Genomic DNA, 15,997 nt, shown 5'->3' on the forward strand with positions numbered 1-15,997 from the left:
TTATAGTGGGCACAAGATCCTGACTATCATAAGACCACACAATTCATCATCTAATGGTGGGACGTACACTGAGGAAGTTTGTGCCTCAAGAACAACTCCTGATATCTCATTGATCGGTTTCCATCTTCATCAACTTCATCTTCCTCGTCCTGTTCTATAAAGTCGTCCATCTCCTGACTGTCCTCATCTTCACCCATCGTTTCTGGAGTCAGGGGAATGTACTCACTGCTGGAACTTGCCTACAGAATAAACCAGACATATAGAAGCAATGTTTACTTATGCAAAGGTCACTTACAGTAAGAAAATTTAAAGTACCCGAACCAAGTCAAATTCAAACATCAATTATCGGTTCTGTTAGCTACTGTTTATAAGTGGCACAAAGCTCAAATAGCATATAGAAAAATGTTATATCACAGCGCTACCTGGTTATTCATACAGGTCCTGTTCCTGAAGACGCTGAGTGGAATTGGCGAAACTCGTTTGGCGGGGTTTCTAGGAAGTCATTTCCAGCCAGTGGAGCGCACGCCAAGGCGGCACCTTTTACATGCGATGTAATGCAATATGTATTCAAGTCTTTTTTTATTTACTACAGGGTTTGACAAATTTGCTTGGAATCTAGGAGCCAGCTAAAAAAGTTAGGAGCCAGAAAACGCACCCCGTCCCGACGAGCTTGCGCGCAGAAGCGAACACATACGTGAGCAGCGCCCGCATATGTAAACGTGTTCAAACCACACATGTGAGGTATCGCCGCGATTGGTAGAGCGAGAGCAATAATTCTAGCCCTAGACCTTCTCTGTAACTCAAAACATGCAACCTGTAGATTTTTTTAAACGCCGCCTATGAAGATTTTAAAGGGTAAAAGTTTGTCGGCAATCCACGAGCGGACGCAATTTTGAAGCGTGACATGTTGGGTATGAATTTACTCGGCGTAACATTATCTTTCATAATATTAAAAAAAATGGGGATAAACTTTACTGTTGTCTTATTTTTTAATTAAAAAAAAGTGTAATTTTTTCACAAAAAAGTGCGCTTGTAAGACCGCTGCGCAAATACGGCGTGACAGAAAGTATTGCAACAATCGCCATTTTATTCTCTAGGGTGTTAGGATAAAAAATATATATAATGTTTGGGGGTTCTAATTAGAGGGAAGAAGATGGCAGTGAAAATAGTGAAAAATTACATTAGAATTGCTGTTTAACTTGTAATGCTTAACTTGTAATACCAACGGCCACCACCAGATGGCGCCAGCTTACACATCTGGTGGCAATAACTTGTAATACCAACGGCTCACCACCAGATGGCGCCAAGCCAAGTCGCCAGGACCCTATTTCTAGTCGCCATGACGACCTGGCGGGATTTGTCGAGCCCTGATTTGTAGCTTTTCTTTCCCGTTTCTCCTTATTAATTAAAATGTTGAACATCGAGTGCACTTTGTTTAAAGCAAAAGAAAGGGCCAGGATTGTGTCATTAGGGGCACAAGAGTGTGGAGAAGATCCTGCAAGGGAGATCATCCAAAAGTGTGGTCGACTGTGGTTATGCTGATAGTAGTGGGGCATAAAATTTCTGATTAAGGTCACAGATTGTGCACAAAGAATATGGGGCAGATCCACGTACCTGCGCTGCGCCCGGCGCAGATGTGAAATACGCTACGCAGCTGTTACTTACTTTGCTATTCTTTGAATCCTCAAAGAATTTGCGCCGTAAGTTACGGCGGCGTAGCGTATCTCTCGCAGGGTAAGGGCGCGGAATTCAAATGCGGCGAGTAGGGGGCGGGTTTCATTTAAATGAAGCGCGTCCCCGCGCCGAACGAACTGCGCATGCCCCGTCCTTCAAAACTCCCATGGTGCATTCCTCTAAATGACGTCGCAAGGACGTCATTGTTTTCGGCGTGAACGTAAATGGCGTCCAGCCCCATTCACGGACGACTTACGCAAACGACGTAAAATTACGCCACCAGATAGCAGCTTTAACTATACGCCGGAAAAAGCCGAACGGAAACGACGTAAAAAAATGCGACGGCCGCACGTACGTTCGTGGATCGTCGGAAATAGCTAATTTGCATACTCGATGCGGAAACGCCACCTAGCGGCCGCCGGAAAATTGCATTTAAGATCCGACGGCGTACTAAGGCGAACGCCTGTCGGATCTAAACACAGATGCCGTCGTATCTTGTTTTGTGGATAACAAAACAAAGATACGACGCACAAAATTTGAAATTACGCGGCGTATCAAGAGATACGAAGGCGTAATTTCTTTAAGGATATGCCCCTATGAATCAAGCACTTTATGGATGCACTTAACACTTTTATATTAAGCGCTATAAATTTTTACCAAAAAGGCCTGGATATGCACAAATCAACTTGTGTAATTGAACACAGAGACATATACCGCGTTTCCCTGAAAATTAGACCGGGTCTTATATTAATTTTGCCTCCAAAAAACACACTAGGGCTTATTTTCAGTGGATATCCTAGTTATTTACAGTATGTACAATGACGATCTTACAGTAGTTGTAAGCATAAAAAAAAATAATAATAATAATAATATCCTGATTCTTTAACCCTTTCACGCCATATGGACCTACAGAAGTGCCTACAGGTGGCCAAGTCAGTACGGCATACAGACCTTGTTTCTCCCTCTACTATAAGCTTATGGTCACTTCAATGACCATAAGCTTATATCAGAATTGTTCAACAGACTCTGCTGAACAATTCTATAACTCTGATCAGCGGATCAGAGTTATTAACTCCTAATGTGACCACCCCATCCCCACCTATGCCACCGCTTATCTGTCCCCTGCCTCTCCACCCCCTTCCATCTAAAACTGCCCTTCCCCACTCTCCTCACCCCTTTGCCTCACTTCTCCCCCCGCACTAATTATCCCCCCTCCACCCGATCTGACCCCCTGTAAACCCACTCCTTGCAGCCACCATCATTAGCCAGCATCCCTCCTCTTCCACTCCTGCCGGCTTCAGGTGCTGCATTGGGGGGGGGGGGGGTCCAGATGTGTCCCCCCTACCAGTCAGATAACCCCCATCCATGACCGCTCTAAAAACTGCATCTCTCCTTCCCCTCCTGCGTTCTCCCTGCACAGATCTCTGATCTGTCAGGCTGGTGATCACGGTGGAGGGGGGGAGGGGGGGGTTGTGTGGTGCGGGTGAAGTAGGGGCTTGGGGGACTGATGATGGTGGTACACACTTCATATTGTAAAATGTATCTACTAGAGGTGATTGAGCGACACAATCTTTCATACCTCGTGGAAGTAAGTGGGAGGTGCAATTTAATATACCGTATTTATCGGCGTATACCGCGCACTTTTTTGGAAAATCGTGGGTGCGCGGTATACGCCGATACCCGCATTCCCGCGCCGAGTTTGAATACTGCGCTGACATATACCGAGCGCAGTACACTCGTGTATTGTCGGGCAGTCTCGGGTACTCTCGCGCTGACGTCCTGGACGTACAGGACGTCAGCGCGAGAGTTGCCGAGCCTGCCCGACGATACACGAGTGTACTGCGCTCTGTATATGTCGGCGCAGTATTCAAACTCGGCGCGGGAAATGAGCGGGGAGGACGCAAGGACGCCGGACCCGACGAAGAGGACACCCGAAGCCGCAGACAGACGCCGGACCCGACGAGGCCGCCGCACAAGACACCAAAACTGTAAGTACAAAAAAAAACTTTTTCCACAGGAATTCGGGGCAACTTTAGGGGTGCTCGCTATACGCGGGAACGCGCTATACCCCGATAAATACGGTACAGAAATAAGGAGATGAGACTTGGAGAACTGTAATGTCTTGTACACATGGTCGGACTTTTGACCGTGCAAAAGTCCACCGTGAGACTGTCAGAAAGAAAGAGAATAGATTCTCTATCTAAGGTCCCTCGGACTTCCGAGAAAAAAAGTCAGATGGAGGCTACACACGGCCGGCCTTTCCGAGAAAAAAAAAACAGTCAGACTTTTTTCTCGGAATGTCCGGCTGCGTGTACGAGGCATAAGACACCACTGGTTGGTTCCAGTTACTGGTGTTGGCCAACGGAAACATCTGTTTGGGGAGAACTTGGACTTTGTTGTACAACGGAAAAGTCCAAAAAACAAAAAACAAACACATGTACTGGTGTCTCTTTGCTTCGGATACCCACACTTGCGGAGATTTACATCTCTGTTGATATGTGTGGTTACCGCTCTTCCCTAGTGTGTTACAACTGAGCAGGTCCAGGCCAGATGAAAAACCTCAAGCTGTAAACCGTGCCATTAAACAGGATGGTATAATAGAAAGGTTTAGAATAGGGAGTAAGGCAACATTTTCAATTAAAAAAAAGGCTGCCCATACACAGGCCAATTTTTCTGAGGATTTAAGAAAAATTCTATAAACGAAATATTCAGCTCAAGCGACTGACAGAAATGGTAAAAATCTAACGGATTTGCAAGTTTGTGTTTTATTAGCCGATGATCATTTTGATTGCACTTTTGAAGTATATTTTTGTTGGGGAAATTGCATATTTCCTTATTAATAATGTGGCTTGCTTATGCATTTAAAGTGGAGGTTCACCCAGAAATAACAATTTTTTAACCTTAGATTGATGCTCATTTTGTCTAGGGGAATCGGCTAGTTTTTTTTAAAACGAAGCTGTACTTACCTTTTTAGAGAGCGATCTTCTCCGCCGCTTCCGGGTATGGGCTGCGGGACTGGGCGTTCCTATTTTGATTGACAGTCTTCCGACGGTCGCATCCATCGCGTCACAATTTTCCGAAAGTAGCCGAACGTCGGTGCGCAGGCGCAGTATAGAGCCGCACCGACGTTCGGCTTCTTTCGGCTACTCGTGACGCGATAGATGCGACTGTCGGAAGCCTCTCGGAAGACTGTCAATCAAAATAGGAACGCCCAGTCCCGCAGCCCATACCCGGAAGCGGCGGAGAAGATCGCTCTCTAAAACGGTAAGTACAGCTTTGATTTTAAAAAAAAATACCCGATTCCCCTAGACAAAATGAGCATCAATCTAAGGGTAAAAAAATTTTTATGGGTGAACTCCCGCTTTAAATGGGTACTAAAGGTTTGCAGATTATAAAAAAAAAAAAAACGATGTGTCATACTCCACTGTGCAGTTCGTTTTGCACAGAGTGGCCCCGATCCTTGTCTTCTGGGGTTCCACGGCGGCTACTCGCCACAATAGCTAACCCCCTCTTGGAAGCTCTCCCCCAAGGGGGTTAGCTTGCGGGCACGCTCCTGTGTCATACAATCGGCATCCATAGACACCAATTGTATGACTCTGCCCCTGCCCCCCCCCCCCCCCCGGGTCATTGTGATTGACAGCAGCGGGAGCCAGTGGCTGCGCTGCTATCAATCATCCAATGAATAGCTGACAAGACCAGGGGGAAAGCAACGCGGGATCGCGCACACGGAGATTCAAGGCTCGGTTAAGTAAAACGGGGGCTCGGGGGGGCCAGTGACTGCAAGGTGTTTTTTCACCTTAAAGGGTCACTAAAGGAATTTTTTTTTTTAGCTAAATCGCTTCCTTTACCTTACTGCAGTACTGGTTTCATGTCCTCATTGTTCGTTTTTGCTTTGATGTTGCTGTAAAACTGCTCTGATCTCCACACTTCCTGCTTGTCTGACTCCTTATGACCACAGTACTGGGAGCTTTTCACTGTAGGTCTAAGCTGTCATTACTGTGTGTCTAAAACTTAACAGAACCAATCAGATTCATTTTAAAAACAAAACACTGCCCTGGATTTGTTTGTTTTTGTTCTGTGGGTCTCTTTACTTCACAGAAACATGAAACCAGTTTAAAACCGAAAGTGAAACTAGAGGCACATTATATGATTGAATTTAATCTATTTTTAATCATTTTTAAAAAGAATCAGTTAACTTTTATGTCTCTATACCCTGTAAACAGTCATTTCAGCAAAAAATTTTTTTCCTTTAGTGACCCTTTAATGCATAGGTGAAAAAACACGTAAGTTTACAACCCTTTTAAAGCTTTTAAGGTTATATAAGGACATAAACACAGTTTTACCTTCCTACCAAAGGAAATGTCATTGTTAACTGATGACCAAGTCCTTGAGGGGTCACATTGCAAAGGGAGTTGGCTTGGGGTTGGTCTATTCTCTATACACAAGTCTAAATATCACAGCCCAAAATGGAATACGTTTGTCTCACCCAGAACTGCCATGAGGCAAGTGTCTGAACCCGATACATGGTGCCATGCCATAAAATGGGGGACCCATGGCGGAAACAGCATCTTTAGTTAAAGCGTTTTTTTTCTTCAAGTCAGCAGCTACAAATACTGCAGCTGCTGACATTTAAAATAAGGACACTTACCTGTCCAGGGCGCCCGCGATGTCGGCACCTGAAGCCGATCTCTCCCTCGGCTCTCAGATGCTGCCGCTGCCATCTTGTGTAAGGGAATCAGGAAGTGAAGCCGTTCCCTACTGCGCATGCGTGAGTCGCGTTGTGCGATCCAAAAGGTCCCTGCCGTCTTCTGGGACCCGTGTGTCTTCCATAAGACAGTGGGGGGAGGGGGGGGGCTGTCACCGGACATGGCATAGATAGCCACAGATAATGCGGCTATCTATGCCCAGAAATGGGAGCAAATACCTACCGTATTTGCCGGCGTATAAGACGACTGGGCGTATAAGACGACCCCCTAATTTTCCAGCTAAAATGTTGGTTTTGGGATATACTCACCGTATAAGACTACCCCCTTCCTACTAGTCATGCCTCACCTCACGGTGCCACCATTACATGCCAGACTATGCCACTACATGCCAGACTGTGCCCCATTACATGACCAGACCGTGCCCCATTACATGACCAGACCGTGCCCTTACCTTATCCTAAGACATGCGAATCGCGGCCGTACGTTTTTTCAAAAGCCGCGCCTTCTACGTCTTCTGTTCCGCGATAGGCGGAACATTCAGCTTCCCAGGAGACACTGTGTTCAGTGTTCGCCTATCACGGAGGCCCTCACGTCCGAGGACGAGAGGGCCTCCGTGATAGGCGGACACCAAACACAGGACGAGAGGGCCTCGGTGATAGGCGGACACTGAACACAGTGCCTCCTGGGAAGCTGATTGTTTCCGCCTATCACGGAACAGAAGACGTCGGAGGCGCGGCTTTTGAAAAATGGTACGGCCGCGATTCTGGGATAAGGTAAGGTTAGGTTACCGGCGTATAAGACGACCCCCGACTTTTAAGAAGATTTTAAGGGGTTAGAAAGTCGTCTTATACGCCGGAAAATACGGTATATTAGACAGGCATCTGCTCCCCCCTCCCCCTGAAAGGTGCCAAATGTGACACCGGGGGGGGGGGGGGGGGGGAGGATTCCGAAAAGCAGAAGTTCAATTTTTGGGTGGAACTCCGCTTTAAGTATTCTAGTCATATTTTCTTTATATCTGTCATTACTTTTAATAAATGTTATTAAACCCTAAAAAAAAATAAAAAATAATAAAAAACACGTAAACTATCACGTGACCGTGGTGAAACAATTCTGAAAAATCGGCTCATGCATGTCCAAATTTACCTCATCGGATTCCCAGCTGGCTCTTGGGTTTCGGGATCGTCTTTTCTCAACAAGCTGATTCAGACTATCTTTCCTCTTTTGTTTCTTGATTTGCGCCTTGGCTTCCTCCGAAACTCTCCCATCATTGGGTATATTCAAAGAGTCATCATCTTCATCTATAGTACGACGGCGTCTGACAAGGACTCTCAAACCTGGCCCATCGCTGTCGGAGCTACTGTCGCCGCTTTCTATTGTCATAGATCTGTTCTTGTGTCTGGGTTTCTTGATGGTGTCTTCCCCATCATCTGTAGTACATTTAGATACTTCAAGCTGTTCTTCATTCTCTACACTGGATAGGCTGCTGCTATCATCTCGCTCCTCCTCTTCTTCGGATGTGGAATTCGACTCATCAGAGTCAACAATGCGCGATATAGCGTCTATTTTTGTACGTTTCCAGTCCACCCTGGACTTTGGAATGGGCTCATTTGACTTTCTTTTCTGTCTTGTTTGATACGTTCTGGAAGTACTTTCCATGTTTGCATGATATTAGACACCATCACTGAAAAAAGAATGTGAAAAGAACTACAGAATTTTAGCAGTACACAGAGATGGATGGCCCAAATCATACAAGATGTTTAGCAACATCTGAGAATATCATTCATGAAAAAGTGACCCTCCTATCTTCCAAAAGGGGAAAAGAGATAGAGAGGGTGGGAGGATGAATTATAGAGTTTCTGATTGTAGCCATCTTCGAGCTGGTCCATGTGGAGTGCAGTCCCCTGTGTCTCTGCGCGCCCCCACCTCCCCGGCCGCGTAATCGCATCGGGCCGCGCCGGCCGGTAATTGAGGCCATGGTTTTGCGGCCTTCTGCAGGCCTATGCTTCCTTCTGTGATCTGGCGCCATCTTGTGGTGGCCGTTGGTATGACAAGACAACCAGCAATGCTAATGGAGCTTCCCCTGTCTGTTTTCACTGCCATCTCCTTCCCTCTAATTTGAACCCCTAAACATTATATAAAATAAAAAATATAACACTCGATGTACCCCAAACTTATTCATCCAGGGTGGGGGGGGGGTCGGGATCTGGGGGCCCCCTTATTAAAGGGGGCTCCCAGATTCCGATAAGCTCCCTTCCCGCATACCCCGACAACCAACGGCCAGGGTTGTCGGGAAGAGGCCCTGTCCTCATCAACATGGGGACAGGTGCTTTGAGGTGGGGGGCCACAGGGCGTCCCCCCTGCCCCAAAGCACCTACCCTCCCCCCATGTTGAGGGCATGCGGCCTGGCATGGTTAAGGAGGGGGGGACTCGCTCGTCCCCACCCCCTTTCCTGACCGGCCGGGCTGCTGCTCGGATACGGGTCTGCTATGGAATTTGGGGGAACCCCACGCCGTTAAAATCCATAGCAGACTCAAGGGCCTGGTATGCTCCTGTAGGGGGAACCCATGCCGTTTTTTTATTTGAAATTTGGCGTGGAGTTCCCCCTCAAGATTAATACAAAATGCAGCCGACACAGTGCACTGCGGTTACCTGCGGTTATGTGCCGATAGCTGCGGGATTTCGCAGCTGGACGCATTGAGATCCATTTTTTCTATCCGCACAAAACCGTGGGTAACAAAACCGCAGGTAACCGTAGTGTGTGAATGATGTCATAGGAAAGCATGGTGTGCTTCTAGCTGCGGTAAAATCTGCAGCTAAAAAGCACCATTTCATCCGGCCACGTGAAAGGGGCCTTACAGAGGCTGTGCATGTCTCTAAGCTAGTGCACAAGATATGTAAATAACCTGTCACTCGAAGTATGGGGGGCGGAAAGGACTTTTTATTTAGACAGGTTTTTCTCTGCAAGTCTTTTTATTTTCACTGAACAATAAAAGAGGATTGCTCAGAGCTGGATTAACTCTGTGTGGCAAGGCTGGGCACAGATGATAGGAAATCTTATTATCTACATCGTGACATCGGACAACATTTTTTTGGGGGGTTTACATCCACTTTAAGTGCAGAAACATGAAGCTTTGTTTGTGTGTTTAGAGGTGTAATCACAGCTGTTCAGACCAGAAATAATATTAATTATTTAGCAAATTAAATCAACAGTGTTTGTTGTGAAGTGAAAAACGGAAGAAAGATGCACCTGGAAGCAATAATATGTGCTTTTTACTAAAAATGCTAAAAGAGCGTAGACGGGAAAAGGGAAAAACAATCTGTTCTGATTATGTAACAGTATTTAGTGCTTATTCATGTGAACGTTTCTGAAACAGTTATGGCCGGTCATATCCTAAAAAAAGTCTGCAAAAGTGTGTCCGTTGGGTTAACTGGATATAACAGCAGAAAAAAAAAAGAAAGACTAGTGCTATGATCAGCGGCGGACTGACCATTTAGCCCCCGTTCACACCTGAAGTGCGACGCCGCTGCAGCCCCAAGACGCTGGAGGGATAATTTAACATGCACCTCTATGGAGATGGTTCACATCTCCACACCGAACGCCTGAAAAAAAGTCCCGGACCTTTTTTTCAGGCGGCTTTCGGCGTAGGAGATGTGAACCATCTCCATAGAGGGGGTGAGGCTGCATTCACAATCGCTGCGTTTTGTCGCCGCAAATCGCGGTACAAAACGCCGCAATTTGTCGCCGCAATTCGCGGGACAAAACGCAGCGATAAGGTGTTAACCGATATCACACCTAATCGCGGCGTTTTGTCCCGCGAACTGCGGCGACAAATTGCGGCGTTTTGTACCGTGATTTGCCACGACAAAGCGCCGCGATTTTAAGCCCTATTTAACCCCCAGGTCCACATCTCCTATGCCGAACGCTGAAGCCGCCTGAAAAAAAGGGTCCGGGACTTGTTTTGAGCTTCAGGCGTACGGCGTTTCAGCGTTCGGCGTGGAGATGTGAACCATCTCCATAGAGGGCAATGTAAAATCACCCCTCCAGCGTATTAGGGGCTGCTGCGGCGTCGCGCTTCAGGCGTAAATACGCCTAGGTGTGAATGGAGCCTTAGGGACTCGAGCACTGCCCGAGGGCAGTAGTGCGACGCCGCTGCAGCCCCGAGACGCTGGAGGGATGATTTAACATGCACCTCTATGGAGATGATTCACATCTCCACGCCGAACGCCTGCCGCCTGAAAAAAAGTCCCGGACCTTTTTTTCAGGCGGCTTTCGGCGTTCGGCATAGGAGATGTGAACCATCTCCATAGAGGGGGTGAGGCTGCATTCACAATCGCGGGGTTTTGTCGCCGCAATTCGCGGGACAAAACGCTGCGATTTTGTACGCCTAGGGCTGCATTCACACCTAATCGTGGCGTTTTGTCCCGCGAACTGCGGCGACAAATTGCGGCATTTTGTACCGCGTTTAGGCGTTCGGCGTGGAGATGTGAACCATCTCCATAGAGGGCAATGTAAAATCACCCCTCCAGCATATAAGGGACTGCTGCGGCGTCGCGCTTCAGGCGTAAATACGCCTAGGTGTGAATGGAGCCTTAGGAAATCGAGCACTGCCTGAGGGCCCCATGCCCCTAGGGGCACGGGGCCCAAGACAATTCTGGCATTCCTCCCCCACATGTAAAAATCATATTCTTTTTGCTAGAAAATTACTCAGAACCCCCAAACATTACATAAACAAATATATATGTTTAGCAGAGACCTTCGAGAATAAAATTGCAACTGTTGCAATTTGTTAGGTCATACAGTATTTGCACAGCAGTTTTTCAAACGCAATTTAAAAAAAAAATAAAAAAAGACACAACAAAACACAACATATAATCCATTTTTTTGGTAAAATATAAAAGATGACGTTGTGCCAAGTAAAGAGACACCTAACATGTCATGCTTTAAAATTGCGCTCACCCGTGGAATGGTGCCAGACTTTGGGATTTAAAAATCTCCATAGGCTACAATTAAATGTTTGCAGGGACACCTCACAAGTGTGGTGCGAACAGGCGGCCGTTTATTGCCGATGGATCTACATCGGGGACATGGCTTTTAAATGTTGTAAAACGCTTTATGTTTTTTTTTTATTTATTTGCCATTAATAATTTATTTATTTTTGTATTTTTACTTTTTTTTTTAATCACTTTTATCTTTTATTCCTATTACAAGAAATATATGCATCTACTCAATGTAACATCATCTTTCACATTATACAAAAAAAAAAAAAATATATGTTGCTAACTTTACTGTTTTGGTTTTTCTTAACTCATTAAATTGTATTTTTTCCCCCCCAAAAAACTGTGTTTAAAAGACCGCTACGCAAATACAGCGTGACATATAATATTGCAACAACCGCCATTTTATCATCTAGGGTCTCTATATATATATATATATATATATATATATATATATATATATATATATATATATATATATATATATATATATAATGTTTGGGAGTTCCAAGTCATTTTCTAGCAAAAAACTACAGATTTTTACTTGTAAACAACAAATGTCAGGAAAAAAATAAAATAAAAAAAAAGCAGATTTTTATGACAAAAATGCCAGACTTGGCCTGGGGGAAAATGTGAGGCGTGTACTCACTTTTGTGATATATTTTTATTAACCACTTGGTCCCCATTCACATCTAGGCGTTTTGTCGCCTGTAGTGCGACGCCGCTGCCGCCAGAGGGATGAAAAGACATTGCCCTATATGGAGATGGTTCACATCTCCACGCCTGCCGCCTGAAAAAAGGTCCCGGACCTTTTTTTCAGGCGGCTTTCGGCGTTCGGGAACCATCTCCATAGAGGGGCACATCTAGGCGGACAATCGCAGCGTTTTGTCGCTGCAAATCGCGGTACAAAACGCCGCTATTTGCCGCCGCAATTCGCGGGACAAAATGCCGCAAATTTCTCTGCCTAGATGTGAATGGAGCCTAAACCTCCAAAAGATTTACCGCCCCTCATGACCAGGCCATATTTTGCGATACGGCACTGCGTTACTTTAACTGACAATATCGCGGTCGTGTGAAGCTGTACACAAATAAAATTGATGTCCTTTTTTTCACACAAATGAAGCTATCTTTCGGGGGTATTTTTACACTATAAACAAAAAAAAAAAAGCTGACGATTTTGGGGAAAAAAAACATTTTTTTACTTTCTGCTATAAAACACATCTAAATAAATAAAAAAATGTAAACAATCAAATTTTATCATCAGTTTAGGTGAATAATGTATTTTGTTACATGCGGTTTTTATTTTGCGCAGTGCCCACAAGGAAAATGGAAACGGCGGTACAAAGAAAATCTAAGTTATAATTCCAGACAAAAATCGGACAGCGGATGACTTTAACCACTTAAGGACCGCCTCATGTACATATACGTCAGCAGAATGGCACAGGCAGGCACATCAACGTATATATACGTGCCCTGCTTGACGTGGGTGGGGGGTCCGATCGGGCCCCCCCCCCCCCGTACATGCGGCGGTCCCCGTGGCTTCAGGAGCGATCCGGGACGACGGCGCGGCTATTCGTTTATAGCCGCTCCGTCGCGATCACTCCCCGGAGCTGAAGAACGGGGAGAGCCGTATGTAAACACGGCTTCCCCGTGCTTCACTGTGTCGGCGCATCGATCGCGTCATTCCCTTTATAGGGAAGACACGATCGACGACGTCATTCCTACAGCCACACCCCCCCTACACTAGTAAACACACACAAAGTAAACCCTAGCTCCTACAGCGCCCCCTGTGGTTAACTCCCAAACTGCAACTGTCATTTTTACAATAAACAATGCAATTTAAATGCATTTTTTGCTGTGAAAATGACAATTGTCCCAAAAATGTGTCAAAATTGTCCGAAGTGTCCGCCATAATGTCGCAGTCACGAAAAAAAAAAAATCGCTGATCGCCGCCATTAGTAGTAAAAAAAAAAAAACTATCCCCTATTTTGTAAACACTATAAATTTTGCGCAAACCAACCGATAAACGATTATTGCGATTTTTTTTACCAAAAATAGGTAGAAGAATACGTATCGGCCTAAACTGAGGAAAAAAAATGTTATATATGTTTTTGGGGGATATTTATTATAGCAAAAAGTAAAAAATATAGCATTTTTTTCAAAATTGTCGCTCTATTTTTGTTTATAGTGCAAAAAATAAAAACCGCAGAGGTGATCAAATACCACCAAAAGAAAGCTCTATTTGTGGGGAAAAAAAGACGCCAATTTTGTTTGGGAGCCACGTCGCACGACCGTGCAATTGTCTGTTAAAGCGACGCAGTCCCGAACTGTAAAAACCCCTTGGGTCTTTAGGCAGCATTTTGGTCCGGGGCTTAAGTGGTTAAACAGCGGAAGAGTGAGTCCTCTCTTTATACGCCATAAATAATTTAATGCCCAAAAAAAATAAAAAAAATGAATGGCCGCGGGAGATCCGCTTTAACCCCTTGATCGCCCCCTAGTGTTAACCCTTTCCCTGCCAGTGACATTTATACAACAATTAGTGGCTAGTATTAGCTCTGAACGCTGTATAAATGTTAATGGTCCCAAAAAAGTTTCAACAGTGTCCGATCTGTCCACCGCAATGTCGCAGTCCCGCTAAAAATCGCTGATCACCGCCATTACTAGTAATTACTAGTAAAAAATAAATAAAAATGCCATAAATATATCCCTTATTTTGTAGACACTATGGACTAGATTCAGGTAGGGGGACCTAAGTTTGTGCAGGCGTATCGTATGTTATTTACGCCACCGCAATTTAGAGAGGCAAGTGCTGTATTCACAAAGCACTTGCCTCCAAGTTACGGCAGCGTAGCGTAAATGGGCCGGCCTTAAGCGCGCCTAATTAAAATGAGGATGAGAGGGGCGTGTTTTATGTAAATGTCTAGTGACCGGACGTGATTGACGTTTTTTACGAACGGCGCATGCGCCGTCCGTGGACATATCCCAGTGTGCATTGCTCCAAAGTACGCCGTTTCGACGTGAACGTAAATTACGTCAATCCCGATTCGCGTACGACTTACGCAAACGACGTAAAAAGATAGGCCTGTTCCGACGTCCATACCTTGCTTGGGCTGCGCCACCTAGGGAGCAGCTTTATCCGGCGTAACTAATTGTGACGGGCGCACGTTCGTTCGTGAATCGGCGTATCTAGTCATTTGCATATTCTACGCCGAACTCAACGGAAGCGCCACCTAGCGGCCAGCGTAAATATGCACCCTAAGATACGACCGCGTAGGAGACTTACGCCACTCGTATCTTAGTCTAATTTACGCCGACTGCAGCCTAAGATCTGCGCGGCATAAGGTTCTTATGCCCGCATATCTTAGGCTGCATTCTAGCGATGGCCGCTAGGGGGCGCTCCCGTTGTGCTCAGTGTATAGTATGCAAATTGCATACTAACACCGATTCACAACGTTGCGCGAGCCCTGCGTACGCAATTTACGTCGTTTACGTATAGCGGTTTTCGCCCCCTACGGGATCATTTAAATTGCGTGCTCTTGCGCCGGGCATTTTGCCGGCGCAATTTACGGGGCTTATGCTCCGTGAATCGAGGGCAGCACAAAAAAATTGCGGGGGCGCAGGGCAAAATCGTTGCCCTGCGCCTCCGTAATAAATGCGCAAATCTCTTTGAATCCGGCCCATTGAAAGTGAACAAAAATACATAAATTATAATAAAAAAAAAAAAAATTATAAATAAATCGCAAAATGTGGGTGGTGTCACCATAACAAATGGGGACACTAGTTCTGGTGAGCTCTCACTTCCTGTTTGGTTATGGGACAGGAAGTGAAGGGAAATCTCCCTAATGGGACACACATGTTGAGAAAACAAAGCCCGACAGAGGTTATATCCTTCCATGACTGTGTAAAATGAAATGAATACGATTTATCTTCAGCTGTACGTTATATATAATCCATACATGTCCTGATCACACGATCATACAGCTTCCTTATAACAGACATGCCAGTGCGATGATGACCTTCCTCCAGCATTGCCTTCCATTACATCTCTCCTGTAATCTCATCCCAGGGCCACATAGGAGGAGCGGAAGTGGAAAATGCTTCGATCTGTCCCCTCTCCGCCCAGCCACCATAATTACAAACAACCCGCCACCTACCTCCATCTCCAGCACCTTCGTGGACACGCCCCCTTCCCCGCCCTCCGTCTGCTTTGCTTTCGGTTTCCTGATAAAAGGAGGCGTGTCCAGTCCGCTGTACCGAGAAGATGGGCGTGTTCCAACTACAAGTGAAAGGGCGTGTCCTAACGCTGACGGCTGAATCAGAGCCGTGGACGTAGGGCGTGTCCTACAGTCAGAAAGGTGCTATTGGAGACAGCGCTCCGGAGGGCGTGTCCTAACGTTGGCAGCTGACTAGGCGCCGCAGACATAGGGCGTGTCTTACAGCCCGAATAGAGCAATTAGGTGCAGAGCTCGGAAGGAGGGGCGTTTCCTGTCCTCTAAAGCTGGCGAGGGGGGCGTGTCCTAGTTGTACAATGCCTGTTGTTATTATTGATTGAAGGCTGACAAGCACGTGCTAGGCATGGAATCATGGAAGCTGATTGGTAGTTATGTGATCAGCACTCAGCA

The 15,997-nt window shown here is 45.9% G+C and overlaps 1 protein-coding gene across 3 annotated transcripts in view; it reads right to left on the reverse strand.

Annotated features, from left to right (window-relative positions):
• CCDC82 (coiled-coil domain containing 82) overlaps positions 1-15,625 on the reverse strand; it is a 34,658-nt gene extending 19,033 nt beyond the window's left edge. For 2 of the 3 annotated variants that reach the window (XM_040340184.1, XM_040340182.1), the window contains exons 1-3: positions 15,530-15,625; positions 7,524-8,061; positions 68-239 (exon numbers count right to left, since the gene is read on the reverse strand). In XM_040340184.1, coding sequence (XP_040196118.1) covers positions 68-239; positions 7,524-8,036 — 685 coding nt within the window. In that variant the 5' untranslated portion in view covers positions 8,037-8,061; positions 15,530-15,625. Of the gene's footprint in view, positions 1-67; positions 240-7,523; positions 8,062-15,331; positions 15,481-15,529 lie in introns of those variants that run through there. The other variant, XM_040340183.1, reaches the window with a different exon arrangement.
• Positions 15,626-15,997: the final 372 nt, after the last annotated feature.

The sequence above is a fragment of the Rana temporaria genome, chromosome 2 (genome assembly GCF_905171775.1).
Source record: "Rana temporaria chromosome 2, aRanTem1.1, whole genome shotgun sequence".
Taxonomy (NCBI): Eukaryota; Metazoa; Chordata; class Amphibia; order Anura; family Ranidae; genus Rana; species Rana temporaria.